The 17090-nt window shown below is 33.7% G+C and overlaps 1 protein-coding gene across 1 annotated transcript in view; it reads right to left on the bottom strand.

Moving 5' to 3' along the window:
* Window positions 1-16815, bottom strand: part of LOC114339427 (tyrosine-protein kinase transmembrane receptor Ror-like) — a 294108-nt gene extending 277293 nt beyond the window's left edge. The window contains exons 1-2 of the mRNA XM_050647610.1: window positions 16782-16815; window positions 15950-16132 (exon numbers count right to left, since the gene is read on the bottom strand). Of these exons, the coding sequence (XP_050503567.1) occupies window positions 15950-16132; window positions 16782-16815 (217 nt within the window). The remainder of the gene's footprint in view (window positions 1-15949; window positions 16133-16781) is intronic.
* Window positions 16816-17090: the final 275 nt, after the last annotated feature.

The following is a 17090-nucleotide window of genomic DNA, read 5'->3' on the forward strand; positions in this document are numbered from 1 at the left end:
TAAATTTTAATGCACAGGACTACATTGAAATAATAGACTGGAATGTTACAAATCTTTTCCACTAGTTCTTTGAAGAGTTTAAAATGAAGATATAAGTTTCTGCATTACATTAAGCGACATGCCAGACAGGAATGTACAAAACTATCCCTGCCTGCCACACGCAAGCTGTCGAGCGGTGCGTAAAGTTGGTCACGGAAGCATCGTCTAATGTCTAATGTATCTGAGCCCCAATAGAGAGATGGATTCATTCGGGACAATATTTAAATCAAGGCCCATGCTGCCAGATTTTACCAAGAAATCATAATACAAAGTTGGGGTTTAAAAGCTGGACACAATTAGATGAAAAAGAAAATTTACATACGCAAATAATGTAAAAAACACACCTTCATTGGTTACTTTGGAGAGAAGGGTACGTGTGGTAGAAGTGCAACCACCCCCTCGTTTTGAGTTCTCGGTTGTTCAAATATTGTCATACAATATCTAAACAAGCGAAGAACTTCACATTGCAACAGGAAAATGAGATAACTAAATATTTTTTAATTTATCAAAATCATCAAAAATTTCAAATTTTTATAGATTTCGATTGAACTTGCGGGATCGGAAGATATTCGTTAAATGCGCAAAACTATTTTTTTATCACTCAACCATGCAAACTGTAAATAAATTTTACTATAACGATAAATAAAACGTACACGGAGGATCAATAAAAAATTTTGAAAAAAAAGGTAAAATTTCATTTGTTTCATAATCTTTAGGTCCGTTGCGGGATCGGAAGATAAAGTCCGATTTGAATAATTATTTTTTTGTTTTTCTTGTAATTAGAAATTGCAACTTTTCCGAACTATAGCGACGAGGAATTATCAACTTGACTTTTTTCGCACCACCCTAGTACTTGTGTCATAAAAGCTGATAATATTGTTGTACGTGCATTTTTTGTAACCAATTTTGTAACCAGCGAGATATCCTACAAAAAAGGCCTCCGAAAATCTTTTAAACCGCTCCGTACATACGGGCAATGTTCAATGTTTAAAACCATTAACACCAAAGAGGGTTTTAGGGAGTGAAAATGAATTTCGAGTTATGGTATTTCAACCATTAAAAATTTAGCTGCATCAGGATGAGAAATGAATATTATGTTCATGGAAGAGTGAATTTGTGTATGTGAATGTATGTATGTGGAAATTCTTTTTTCCGACGAACCGACATTTTATCGCAATGAGTTCGGTCATCATCCAGCCTTCTGCGTCCAAAGTTCAACATAGACCTCCCTATTTTCTTCCAGTTCTGTCGACCTTGAGCTTCCTGCAGCCAATTACCAGCAACCGTTATGACGTCGTTTGTGCATTGTGTGGTGTTCTACTTCTGCTTCTTTTGTCTCCTCGTGATCTCAAAACTGTAATTTTTTGAGTCCACCGCTCGTCATTCATTCTTGCTACATGGCCCATTCAATTCCATTTCATATGATGTTCAATATCATAGAGCGAATAGCATGGCTGAAGTGGAAGTGGATGGGTTCGTTCACAGACGTAATTAGTCAAAGTTTCATAGTTTAAATCATTATTTTTCCGATAAAACTCTTTACCTATTACACTCAAAACAGGTGAACGTTGAATCATATGTTATTGGAGCTTACTTCTTTAATCGAACGGTTACTGGCAATGATTATCATAGGTTTTTAACAGACCATCTCTCAGTAAACAGCCGTAGCGCAACGGCATGATAACTGGTCTCATAAGCCAGAGCGCCCGGGTCCGAGGCCCGGCACAGACAATCCATTTTCATGTCTAAAAATGGTACGAGCTGTTCATAGCGCCCGGGTTCGATCCCCGGCACAGACAATCCATTTTCGTTTCTAAAAATGACACGAGCTGTTCACCGTGCCTCGGAGAGTACGTTAAGCCGTCGGTCCCCCTGGGCTAGTGTGTACATCGACACTAGTTACTTCAAACAGGGTTAAAGACGTAAATGGCGCCGGAACCTGTCCGAAAGGATTTCCCCGGCAAAAAAGCCATACGATATTTTTATTATTATTATAACAGACCATTTCCCGGGCATGTTAGAGGATGTGGGTCTAGGACGCTTTATCGCCGCCGTTTCGATGCCGCCAGTTCATCGCCGGTCGATTCATCGCCGGCCGGTTCATCGCCAGTCAGTTAATCGCTAACTGATATATTTCCGAATTTTTGACCAATTTTTGACAGTTACATTTATTATTTATTTTTAGTATTAATTAGGAATTCTAGGAAATGCGAGATATTAACATTCCAGCTGCCTTACTTAATCTTTTAATAGTTAAACTTTTATAATATAAAATATATTATAATGATAATATACTACTATCTAGTATAAAATTTAGGGGAATTAGAACAGTAAATGTAATAATAATTTTTATATTTTTAATTATCATACGTTTTGAACTCAATTTAACGTCGGTCGTGTCGTGTCATCTCCCATAATACAAAATCAACTGACTAACTGGCGATGAAACGGCCGGCGATGAAACGGACGGCGATGAAATGGACTGGCGATTAGGGTGGGTCAAAAAAATATTTTTTTTATTTGTCAGTTCTAATAGTGATAAAATGATGTTACCTGTTGTTTCATAATCTTCTATAAAATTTGGAAACAATTGGATATCATTATCTGCCTCCGGAGCGACGTTCAATATTCACAAAATTGGGAAAAACAGTGTACTAATAAAAAAGTGAGAGAAAAAATGTTGTACTATCCGTCAGTTCTAATAGTGATAAAACGATGGTACCTGTTGATTTATAACCCCTATAAAATTTTGTAATAATTGAATACTATCGTCTGCCTCCGGGATAACATTCAGTATTCACAAAATCAAGAAAAACAGTGCTAAAATGAGAGCTTATGAAAATTTGTTTCAAGGTGTTTTATACAGCTTTTAATTTTTCTCCACTACACTTTGTATAGATCTGTGCAAAGTTAAGACCTTGGAGAGCATTCCCAAAACCAAACAAAAGTGATGTTTTGTTCACAACTGTACTGAAATGAATGCATCAGCGCGAGACTCTCCCTCTCTCAACCTCCCTCCATCGTCGTCTTGAAATTTAGACAGCATTTGCTTTGTGTTCGGTCGTCAACGCAGTCAGTGTAGTCAGTGAGTTAGTGTAGCTGCTGCTTATCAGAGGAGTCGTTGTTTTATGTATATCTGTTTTCGTTTTCGCTGTAATGGAACGTACTCGAAAAGCGTTAGAAAGTCCGTTGTTTGGTGCAATCGGTGAGATGAAAGACAATATGCTTCCTACTTATGAAGACGTGATGAAATTTTACTACTGGACAAGACATCAACTGAAATCGAAAAAAGGTACTAAAAAAGAGCCAGTTTTTTGTGAAATAGCAGACATTGTGACAATAAAAATTCGAGAAAGATGGGCAAAAACAAATATTCCAATTGTTTCAAATACAAGAGTAACACAAATGTTAAAAACGTATCACTTAAAGTGCCAGAACATACTTAAATCACATCCTAATGTTCCAACGAACAAGTTAGAAGATTTTCGTCACAACAGCAAAGTTCTATTTGATATTTCGTGCTGTAAATGCAAGGAACTCAATAACTGTACCTGTTCTAGAGACACAAAAGTACCATTAAAAGAGTTGAACTTTTTTAATCGATCAACGTACTACACGAAATATGATAATTAGAAACTTGGATATCGTTGCTACAAAACAAATGCAAAAAACTGTGAAAAGAAAAGCGACAAATGAAAAAGCCTTATCTAAAAAGAAAAAAAGCATATATGAGCCCGGAACTTCCTACCAGTCTACACTCGATGTTTCAACGTCATCTTCAGATGAATCTGTGTGTTCTGATTTTAAACCCACTTCTGTAAATATTGCGACTCCATTACAATTATTTAAGAAAAAAACTGCAAAAACTATTAATTATTCTACATTATCCAAAACTTGTGACCGATATGGGGTGTCTGATAGGGCAGCGGCAGCCATTGCTTCAGCAGTTTTGCATGACACCAAATCTAATGTGCCAGTGATTGATAAGAGCAAGTTACGAAGGGAAAGAAAGAAAACTAGAAAAAATCTTATATCGCAGTAGAAAATTTCACAAGTACATGCGCTATACTTCGATGGACGAAAAGATAAAACGTATGTAATCAGAAAACAAGGAGGCAAAAACTACCGAGACGTTATTCAAGAGGAGCATATTTCGCTTATAAAAGAACCAGATTCCCAGTTCTTGGGTTATATTGTTCCATCTTCTGGTATGTCCAAAGCGATAGAAAATTCGTTAGCTAATTATTTTCGAATGGAGGGAATGTCTCTTGACGATTTAATAGCTGTTGGTTGTAATGGAACAAACGTGAACACTGGAAAAAATGGTGGCATTGTACGTTTACTTGAAACGCGGTTAAATAAACCCCTACAGTGGATAATTTGTTTGTTGCATATGAACGAGTTGCCACTTCGACATTTGTTTCAATTTATTGACGGCACTACAGCGGGACCACAGACTTTTTCAGGTGCAATAGGGAAGGCTTTAGAAACTTGTGCAAAAAATCCTATTGTTGAATTTCAAAAAATTAGTGGTAATTTACCCTCAGTAACAGTGAAAGATTTAAGTACTGATCAATTATATCTACATAGAATTGTGTCTGCGATTATGAATGGAGAATTTCCGGAACACTTGGCCAATAAATCACCAGGAAAAATGTCCCATGCAAGATGGTTGACTCGTGCTAATCGCATTCTTCGTCTATATGCTTCGACAAAGGTTCCTTCAGAAAACCTAGTTATTTTAGCCACTTATATTGTGAAAGTTTATGCTCCAACTTTGTTTCGTATTAAGACTCATCCCACATGTAAAGATGGAGCACGACACTTATGGGCCTTAATTTCAATGTCAAGATACCTCTCACCTGAACTGAAAGCCACAATTGATCCTGTGATACAAAGAAATAGTTATTTCGCGCATCCGGAAAATTTATTATTGGCAATGTTAACTGATCATCAAAAGCACATTAGGGAACTAGCTGCACGTCGTATTTTGAAGGCTTGTAAAGTAAAACACAACATAATCAGGTTATTCGAAGTTCCAACTATAAACTTTGATGCACAATGTTATTATGATCTAATTGACTGGCAACAAGAAATACCTGAACCCCCACTACTAAGAAAAGTATCTGATGAAAGTCTTAATTCCTTCATTGCAAAAGCAGGGGAAAGTGAATTGTCGTTTTTACGTCTACCTTGCCACATTCAAGCAGTAGAGAGAGTTGTGAATACTGTAACAGAAGCATCCACTACGTTGTGTACAAAATCGGAACGAGAAGGCTTAATTAAGGCGAAGTTGGAGTCTCGCAGAGTAATGCCGCAGTTTGATAGCAAAAAGGATTTTGCTACTACTTAGTTATAGTATCTCTTTGAATATCTGTCTTTTTTTGTATTAATACACACATTTTCTTTGAAATTTTGGTTTTAATTGTTTACTCCGTTTTTGTTAATATCATGAAATTTTAATGTCAAACCGGAGGCAGAAGATAACATCGAACAACTAAAAACTTTTAAAGGTGAGTTTTAGGTACAACACCGTGCCATTTTTGCACTATTAGAAGTTGATAACTTTCACATATTTTTTTTACGCGTTTACGATAAAGGAATGATTTTCCACATAATTCTGATATTTCAAGGTCAATCCGGAGGCAGAAGATAATTTTCAATTAAAATAAATTTTTCACTGTCAAATTAGCATTACATTTAGCACTCTTTTATAAGTATTACAAAACAATATTGCACACATTTTTTTCCCATATACAAGTGACCCACCCTACTGGCGATGAACCGGCGGCATCGAAACGGCGACGATGAACCGGCGGCGATGAAACGTTCCATTCCGGAGGAGGGTCCATTCGAAATTACATGAAACATATGGGTTCAAAATGACGGAACAACACCGCATCGTACAATAAAAATGTTAATCGAATGTTAAATCAAAACTACAGTGACAGTTGGATCGGATACAGTAGTACTGTAGGTATACGATCCCCCAATATCTCCAGGACTAACTCCAATGGAGTATTCTTTGTAGTCATATAACAATGAACCTACAACACGGGATAATACGAAAATTCGTATACAAAATGCCTTTGCCAGCGTTGGATCTGAAATGCTGCAAAATGTTCTACGGTCATTTATCAACCATATACAACTACTGTATCTTGAACTGTGTCTATTGGAAATATTTTGAACATTTATTAACATAATTAATAATGTATTTATGAATGTAGGTTATCGGTTAAGTAAATATTATTTTGTAATATGAAGACTAATTAAATTTACTTAATTTTTACTAGCATTTTAATATTTCATATTTTGATTAATGTTTACAAAATTAGATTATAATTTTTATAATTTTTGTTTGTTATACAGGGTGATTCAATAAAAATGTCTAATCTCTAAGTTGTAGATTCTAGACTTCAAAAGTCATTAGTTTTCGATATACTTGAAGTTAAACATGTAACCGCACAATTATTTTGATTAATGTATTGTGCTGCTTAATTTTTAACTTTAAATATCTCGAAAACTAATGACTTTATCGTTACGGATAAAGAGTAAGTTATTTACATAGAAAGTATTAGCGAATCTAAAAATTACACTAAAGTAGCAATTTAGTCAGTGCCGTAGAATTTGGGAAGGATCACCCATTCACTTTCCATGTCGTACACCTCTGTTAGTAGCTAATAGAGACATTTATTTAACATAATTTAGTAGGGTGTACAGTCCTGACACTGTCTGCAAAGTATGACAAGAATACATAAAATATTTTTAAAGTACTGGGTACAAATCATTTTTAATTTCTTTAATTAAACTCCCTGTAATTAAGTATAATGTTTAACCCATATCACTTATAAAATGTGGCTCCATAGTAAGTTACAGGGTGTTTTATTTAAGAATTTGAAAAATATTTGTACCCAGTACTTTAGCACTGCTTGATATATCCTTACCATACTTGGCAGAAAGTGTGAGTACTACTGTACGCCCTACTAAATTATGCCAAATAAATGTTTCTGGCTACTACCTGAGGCGTACGAGAGGGAAAAGTGAATGGATGACCCTTCCCAAATTCTACACCACTGACTGAATTGCTATTTGAGCATCATTTTGAGATTTTTCAATACTGTCTATGTAAATAATATATTCTTCATTCGTAACGATATAAACTCATTAGTTTTCGAGACATTTGAAGTCAAAAATTGAACGGCACAAATACATTAATCAAAATAACTACTGTGGAGTTACATGTTTAACTTGACTTTATCGTTACGAGTGCAGAATATATTGTTTACATAGAGAGTATTGTAGAATCGAAATATTGCGCTAAAATAGCAATTCCGCCAGTGGCGTGTAATTTGGGAGGGATTAACCATTCACTGTCCCCTATCGTACGCCTCTCGTAGTAGCTAGAAACGTTTATTTATTATAATTTAGAAGAATGTACAGTATTTACACTTTCTGTTAAGTATGACAAGGATATATCAAACAGTTTGAAAGTACTGGATACACATATATTTTAAATTTTTAAATAAAACATCCTGTAACTCGGTAAGGAGTCATATTTTATTTAAGTGATTTGGGTCCAATCTTAATATTTTGAGGTCTAGAATCTATAACTCAGGGATTGGACATACTCAATGAATCACCAAAATTTATAAGTAGAAACTCCGCAAAATATTCTTAAATCTATTGTTCTTCTCTAAATATCTACAAAAGGAAACAATGTAGGTTGAATATTTATATACAACCTGATATCCAAAATAAGGTTGTAATATTTTCTACTGTATAACTCAGAGATTGGATATAACCAATGAATCATCCTGTATATCAGAAGGTATATAAAATTTATTAGTAGAAAATCCGCAAAATATTCTTATATCTATTGTTCTTCTCTAAATATCTACAAGAGGAAACAATGTAGGTGGAACATTTATATACAACCTATACAGGGTGAGTGGGGAGGAATTTGCCAAACTTCAGGACTGTATAATATACGTAAAAATAATCAAAAATAACTCATATGTTGTTATTCGATTTTCATTTTAGATATGGGTTGTTAAAATTTTTCTTACAAACTGACAATTTATTTACTGCTCTAAAACCGGTTGAGGTGTACAAATGAAATTTGGTGCTTTTAAAGACATAGTTATTGCGCATGTTTTGACATACAACTAAGAATTTTATATTCACCATTGGCGCGCGTACGGGTAACAGTCTGAAATTTTTTAATGAAAAAAAATAGTACGGCACTGAGATATTTCAAATTAAAAATCTTTCTTGAATTCCTCGTTCAATTTTTGACAAAAAATCTGTTTTCCTTTTTTCATGCAACGCTTCGTTTTCATGCAAAAAATAAAACATCTTAACGCTTACAAAATTTTCGACGAAGTTTCTGTATGCATGTGTAGGAACTTATTCCGAATAGGTTGCAAGCGTTAAGATATTTTATTTTTTGCATGAAAACGAAGAATCGTATGAACAAACATGAAGATAGATTGTTTGTCAGAAATTGAACAGGGAATTCAAAAATAATTTTTAATTTTAAATATCTCAGTGCCGTACTATTTTTTTTTTTCATTAAAACATTTCAGACTATTACCCGTACGCGCGCCAATGGTGAATATAAAATTCTTAGTTATATGTCAAAACATGCGCAGTAACTATGTCTTTAAAACCACCAAATTTCATTTGCACACCTCAACCGGTTTAGAGCAATAAATAAATCGTCAGTTTGCAAGAAAAATTTCAACACCCCATATCTCGGAAACAAATGAAAATGGAATAACAACATATGAGTTATTTTTGATTATTTTTACGTATATTATACAGTCTTGAAGTTTGGCACATTCCTCCCCACTCACTCTGTATAACGATACTAATATACAGGGTGTGGCTTTAAAAAAATATGAGAAAATTTTTTGTTTTGGAAAGTAGTAATCACATTGGTTATTGTATGGCTAGTTGTCAAACTTATTGAATTATTTAAAAATAAGACTACACTAGAAAAACTTTCACATGTCATTTACATTTTTATGGGTTTTACGTAAACCCATAAGAACTTATGTGAAACCTGGGTTATGGCAAAGATAAAAAACTACTCAAAATATTTGAGAAAAAGGCATTGGGATAGGCAAATGATCCATTACAAGCCGATGATAGTACATGAAGAATAAGAAGACACAACGATATTAGTGAATGGAAAGAATAGGACGGGATAGGCAAAGACCCACAGCCAAAATGATAAGAAGGAAACAGTTACTAAAGGCCCAAGATACCACGAAAAAGATTTGTAAATACATGTAAATTTCAAGAATATCGATGCCCTCTACGGACGCTAAAGATACCTTGGAAAGCAAGAAAAACTAATATCGAAGTACTAAGGAGGGTCAACAAAGATAGAGAACTGCTAAAGACTGTTGAACACCGAAAAATGCCTTATCTGGGACATATTATAGTAAGGGGAATCGATATAAAATATTGCAACTAATCCTTAAAGGCAACATAGAGGGCCGTAGAGATGTAGGAAGAAAACAGGTTTCTTGGTTAAAAAACATTCGTGAATGGACCCAGATATCAAATGCAGGACAATTATTCCGATGCCCTTGATAAGAGGCAACCTTTAACAAGATGCAGTAGATAAAAGTCTTTTGAATTAATGGTTGATGGCGATTGTCCAAAAATTAAAAAAACATTTAGTGCAATTAATTAAATTATTGAAATTAATTAAATGATGAAACTGTTGCTGGTATGAGCAGATTATGAAAATGTTAGGGTAAAAAGGGTCTAATGCTCACAATCTTATTGAAGGTGTTTATTTATAGCAGTTTGCGGGCGACCGATTTCGGCATTCACAATATATATGCCATCGTCAGGACCATAAGAAACTGAACAAGCTAAAATTAAATTAAAGAAGTTTCAGTACAGTTGCCCTAGGTTTAATTTTAAGATTGGAGTTTATTAATAATTAATAAGTTACAAAATGTGTTATAAACAAGTGTTCGAATAGACCAGTGCTACTCTGACGTTAACTGCTACTGCTACTGCTACAGTCAGTATATGATATATACGGTGTAAATAATAACATTATTGTTACTTAAATCTCAGTACAACAAAAGTGCAGTATACAATGTGGTGTTAAATTTTAATTTGAAGCCCATGTGTCTTTCTCGATTTCAAATTCTTATAGGTGTTTATGATGTAACTTTGTTGCCTTGGTGTTCTGATGTGTCTCTTTATGATTAAAGCATATATTCTAAAGGTCCTTTAGTTGTATAGTAAAAAAATTAGACAAAAAAGGAAGTTGGTGTAGGACTGCACAGATAAAAAACAAACAACACATGTATCACTAAGTACTAATGTAGTAATTAACTATTCTAATTTGGAAATAAGCCACAATTTACTTGAAAAAATAATTTTATTAACTTTTCGACTTCCACTTCGGACGTCGTTGTCAAAATAACAAATATTAATGATTTTTAATCATTAATATTTTGTATTTTGACAACGACGTCCGAAGTGGAAGTTGGAGCGTTAATAAAATTATTTTTTCAAATTAAATTGTGGCTAGATTCTCAATTAGAATAGTTAATGACAAAAATGCCACAAAGAAATAGCTTCAGAACAATACTGATGTAGTTTTTTGTACTTAGTGATACATGTGTTGTTTGTCTTTTTTGTCTGTGCAGTCCTACAGCAACTTCGTTTTTTTGTCATATCTTTTCACTATAGTACACTATAGAACTAAAGGATCTTTAGCACATATGCTTTAATAATAAAGAGACACGTCAGAACGCTTAGGCAACAAAGTTACATCATAAACACCTATATGAGTTTGAAATCGAGAAAGACACATGGACTTCAAATTAAAATTTAACACCACATGGTATACTGCACATTTCTTGTACTGATATGTAAGTTTGTGAGTCCCAATAATGTTATTATTAATACCTTATATATTATATACTGACTGTAGCAGTTAACATCAGAGTAGCACTGGTCTATTCGAACACTTTTTTATAATACGTTTTTCTATGACACCCTTTGTAACTTATTAACTATTACTAAACACAAAACTAAAATGGAACTGGGTAGGACACATAGGAAGAATGGAAGACAACCGCTGGACAAAGCGAGTTCTCGAGTGGCGACCAAGGGCAAGCAAAAGAAGTAAAGGCAGACCTCAAACAAGATGGACCGATGACATCAAGCGAATGGCTGGCCATTGCCATTTGCAATGGATGCAAAAAACAGCAAACAGATATGAATGGACACAACTAAGTGAGGCTTACGTCCGACGATGGATGGAATAGCTGTTGATGATGAAACTCAAAACTTAAAATTAAATCTAGAGCAACTGTATTGAAACTTTTTTAATTTAATTTTAGCTTGTTTAGTTTCTTATGAGTCTGACGATGGCATATATATTGTGAATGCCGAAACCGTTCGCCCGCAAACTGCTATAAATAAGCACCTTCAGTAAGATTGTGAGCATAAGACTCTTTTTATGCTAAAATTTTCAAGTAAATATTAATCAATGTAGCAAATTTCTACCAGTATTAATCAGTTATGTTATGAGACTAATAATTCTGACTAACATAGCGACAGTTAAACTGCAAAACCTCGTAAATCGATTTTTGGTCCATTATTAATTTTATACTTTTCATAAAAATGCAATTTTTAGCACGCCATACGAGCGTTAAAAATAGTTATTTTCCTAACAAGTGCAGAAAGTCATACTTTTCCACACGCGACTGCAGTTTGCCGAACGACGCGAAGCGGGAGTTCGGCAAGCAGTCGAGTGCGGAAAAGAGACTTTCTGCAAGAGTTAGGAACAATATTTTTTCTACGAGACTTTAAAAATGACCAAATCTTAATCAATTAATTTAATTAATATGATTATTTCATTCATAGGAGATTTTGACCAATAGAAATCTACAGAAATCTGAACTAAATCGATAATTTTTGATAATCTCCCGTCGTTAAGTATATTACGTCAGATGCCCTTCGTTGCTACCAAAAAATACATTCAGTGACATTAATGACAATTAATATTTTAAAAATTATAAAAGTGATGACTTCAATCGTCAAATATTTATAAAAACTGTGTGTTTAATGGTACTTACATAAATAAATTACAATACAATTTTGGTTTTGAACAGCTTTATTCATGAAATAATCGCAACAAATTGCACTCGACCTCTGAAATTAAGAGGAAACAGTAGCGATCAACAGGTAGCAAAAACGCGTTCCAAGATTGCGGCTGTAATTTTGAATATTTTTTCGAGATATTTGGCACACTTATTCGTAATATAATAAAGAATGGCGGTACAGAGCTTAATTTAAAAAATATATTAATATGTGGAAATTACTCTGTAATTAAATACAATATTAAAAAAAACGAGCCTGTACCGCCATTAAAAAGAACAAAAAAAATACAATTTCTTCAAATAAACTTTTTTATCCGATGCCTAGAATTTGTGTCATTTTGGAACTACTAAAATTTTTTATTTCATTAGTAGTTCCACAATGACACAAAATCTAGGCATCGGATAAAAAAGTTTATTTGAAGAAAGTGTATTTTTTTGTTCTTCTTAATGGCGGTACAGGCTCGTTTTTTAATATTGTATTTAATTACAGAGTAATTTCCACATATTAATATATTTTTCAAATTGGGCTCTGTACCGCCATTCTTTATTATATTACGACTAAGTGTGCCAAATATCTCGAAAAAATATTCAAAATTACAGCCGCAATCTTGAAACACGTTTTCGCTACCTGTTGATCGCTACTGTTTCACCTTTGCTCTAGTGACACTTTGACTGTCAAAGTTGTAAAACTGTCAAAGTGTCACTCGGGAAAAATTCAATAATTTCAGAGCTCTTGTGCAATTACTACTGAAAATACATACACAAATTAAGTCTTTGACAAGGTTGTCAAAACCAAACTTTCAATAAAATTAGTTAGCATGACGACGATCTTGGTTTCCATGACGATGATTCAAAACGACTGTTATTGTCTACCGATTTGACTTTCGAATATTATGTCAATAGTATATTACTTTATGAGGCGGAGAAGCATGACTTTTCTTGACGCGCCCGATATTACGCGCCGAACGAAGTAAGGCGCGTAATAGAGGGCAAGTCAAGAAAAGTCGCTTCTTTGCCGATTAAAGTATACTATTTTTTCTTCAAACGTAGCAATTTTCAACCATAAATAGTACAATTCATACGCTATTTTTACTCGAAATTAACTGTGACAACTATCAAAGTCGTCTAGATGTTAGAAATTAAAATAATTAAGTCGTCGTCGGTGGGATTTGCGTCTCCCTGGTTACAGTTGTTTGACAGTTGTTTGCAATTATTAAAGACAGCTTATTGTTGTTGCAACCGCAAGCGCAAATTTAGTGCGAAAATGGAAAACCTCGTTTGGGGCCCTCCAAGTCCGGAATAAAGTATCGATTAGCGTACAAGCACTTCCAAGAGTGGTGCGATACAAGAGGAGTACGGCAAGTTACCGAAGACGTTTTACTGGCATATTTTAATATAATGGAAAATGAAAATAAATGGAAATATTCTACAATGTGGTCACGATACTCTATGATAAAATCCGAGTTAGTTATTAGAAAAAATGTGGATATAAGCAAATTTTTAAAGTTACGTGCCTTTCTGAAAAAGACAAGCGAAGGATATACTGCAAAGAAGTCTAAAGTTTTCACTAAAGACGAGTTTGATAAATTTTTGTTTGAAGCGCCAGATAAGTTGTATTTAGGATTAAAGGTAAAAAAAATTATATTGCACAGCATGTAGTATACTCTACCAAATTATAAAAATATTTCAGATTGTTTTGTTAATTGGGGTTACCGGCGCCTGTCGATGCGACGAAATGGTAAAAATGAAGACTGTGGACATTGAGGATAAAGAAAATGTAATAATTATCAAAATACCAGACAGTAAAACACGACAAATTAGATCTTTTACGATAATTGGTCAAAACTACATTAAACTGTATAAAAAGTATGCATCACTGCGGCCTGAAAATTTCACAGAAAACCGATTTTTTATCAAGTACCAAAATGGAAAGTGTTACCGAAGCGTCATGGGAATACATTCGATCAGTGCAGTAGCCCAAAAAGTAGCTAGTTATTTAAATTTAAACGATGCAAGCGCATACACGGGTCACTCTTTACAACGAACTTCAGCAACACTTTTAATTGATGGAGGCGGAAATCTAGAATGCCTCAAACGACATGGGGGCTGGAAATCAAGCACGGTTGCCAAAGGATATATAGAGCAGCGGTTCTCAATCTTTTTGAGTCAGGTACCACCAAATACTTTTTATTATTTTTGGTACCACCTAACTAAAATACCTATCTAGCTAGGTGATCTAATTAACTACAATTGTGCCAATAGTGGTGCTGATATTTTGGCTCTTTTGAGTTTTGTGTACCACCTCAAATAATGGAATGTACCACCAGCGGTACATGTACCACAGATTGAGAACCGCTGATATAGAGGATTCAATAAGAAATAAGAACGATAATGCTCAAAAAATTTTAAACCCTCATGATTCGCCAACATCGGGAATGATTGCTGAAAGTTGTGCTCGACCATCAGTATCAACAACAATTACCAATGCGTAACAAGAGTCGGGAACATTTTTGCACGGTTTCAATTTTGAAAATGCCTCATTAACTAATTGTACTTTTAATATTACTATAAATAAAAATGATGTTTAATTGTTGTTAATGACATTTGTATTGTTGCTTTGTGACATGTTTCATATTGTTGCCATGACAACATTTTTCCCTCCGCCGTAAAGAAATGGGAAAAAAAACTGCTGCCGGCGGAGACATCAAACTTTGACAGGATCAAGTTAGATAAGTAATGTCATCATTATTTAACGTTTGAAGAAAAAATAATTTTATTTCATCGAATTCTCGTTTAATTTCATTAAAACTGGAACACAATAAGATACATTTGAAATAAAATAGTAAATAATATCTAAATATTAGTTTATTGCATGTATATTGCATACGGGTCATATTACCCGGTCATATTACCCGTATGCAGGCCAATGGTGAATATAAAATTCTTATTTGTATGTCAAAAAATGCGCAATAACTACCTCTTAAAACTTACCAAATTTCATTTGCATATCTCAACCGGTTTCAGAGCAATAAGTAAATCGCCAGTTTGTAAAAAAAATTCAACATCCCGTATCTCTGAAACGAAGCATTTGCGGACATATGTTTATAAAGCAAACGGTCATTATTTTTTTATGCAAAATTACCCCTTAAAGCTTGACGCACTTATTTTGAAACACCCTGTATTGATGAAGAACGTTGCTAGTTGTTAAAGTACCTAACTGTTTTATTATCCAACACTTTTATTTATTTTATTATTAAACACATTTTTTCGTCTTTCCTCTAAAGCTACATAAAACTGATTTACGAAGTTTTGCAGTTTAACTGTCGATAGGTTATTTTCGAATGAAAATAGTTGTTTATGATATAAGTGTTAAAAGTACACGTTTAAGGCACGCATGTGAAAGTTTTGAATGAGCGAAGCGAGTTCTGCAATTCACATGAGTGTCTTAAAAATGTACTTTTTAACACGCATATCATACAATATTTCTTCTACAAATGTAACTACAGGACAATATCTAAAAAAACTTTTACTTGAACTTGACTGACATTCCATTTTTATATTTTTTTGACATTACATCAAAATATCCTATACGGTCAATACGAATTGCAGTGCCACAAATTTTCTAAAGCACTAGTGCCTTAAAGTAGCATTTTTAACGCACGTATGGAGTGCTAAAAATTGCAATTTTAACACGGTTGTAGAAAAAAGTACTTATTGGTTCATAGTCTGTCCATATTGTAGTATTATAAAATTTAAATGGAACGTACCATCCGATGCACTATTGCCACTTGCCACTACCTTTCTAGGGCAACTGCCATCAGCAAATGGTGGCTGCGAATCGTGGGTGCAGATGCAGGTGTGAGTCGAATTCGCCAAGGGTTTGCAGGCTACGGCGTCTCCCTTGCAAGAGTTCAAAGTGCAAGGTCCAGGAGAGGATATGACGTTTCGTCCTAGAATAAAGCCAAAAATTAAAAACGTTATTAATGTAAATAGATCTAAATGTCAAGTTAAAGCCCAGTAAATGAAAGTGAAATACGGCGATACCGTGTAATTTTTAGTGTCACCACCGAATGGCATAAAAATTTGGATTTAGGTTCTACTTACATTCCACTTCAAAGTTGAATTTGTGCTGTTGGTTGCCTTTTTAAAAAAAAAAGCTTTTTAGCAAAAATGTAGTTTATGAAAAAAATGGTGTATTCATCAAGTCTATAGACCCAGTAAAAGCAAAGTTGTATCTCATGAAAAATACGTTTTTTTTCGCCAAATTCCAAATTGTATATTTCAACGTAAAATAACCAAAAAAGAAAGCACTTTTCGTGAAAAACAAATTAAGACTATTTTAGAGCGTTTAAAAAGTTTAATTTTTTAACAGTTTCTAGCATCAAAACTAAGCGAGTTACGCTCAAAATAAAATTGATCACTTTTTTTTGTAAAAAAATCGTGAAAATTGCCTCTTATGTAGCATCCCAAATATGATTATTCGTTAAAACTTTACAATGTACCTTATTTGTGTATTGTTTATAAATGATCTGTAAGTTTCATCGATTCAAAGTGCTTATTTTTGAAAGAGTTGTAGTTGAAAGGCCTTGAACGAGTCACTAATCATGAGTGTATGCAAATTTTTAACAGCCATATCCTAACGAATTTTTGTCTTACAGAAATATAAAATAAAACCAAATACTTATAAAAGCAAAACCTACATGTTTTTGTATCACTAATACTTTTTAAATTAATTCGAAAAATGAGCATTTTTCCAAAATAAAAAAAACTTTTTAATTTAAAACCAATGTTTTTTCAAAAGTAAGTACTTTGAACCGATCACACTTACAAATCAAGTAAACAAAACATATTGGGGAGTCAATGGAGTTTTTACTTACGTAAAAATCAAACAAAATAGAACTTTTTATA

The sequence above is a fragment of the Diabrotica virgifera genome, chromosome 3 (genome assembly GCF_917563875.1).
Source record: "Diabrotica virgifera virgifera chromosome 3, PGI_DIABVI_V3a".
In the NCBI taxonomy this organism is placed as follows: Eukaryota; Metazoa; Arthropoda; class Insecta; order Coleoptera; family Chrysomelidae; genus Diabrotica; species Diabrotica virgifera.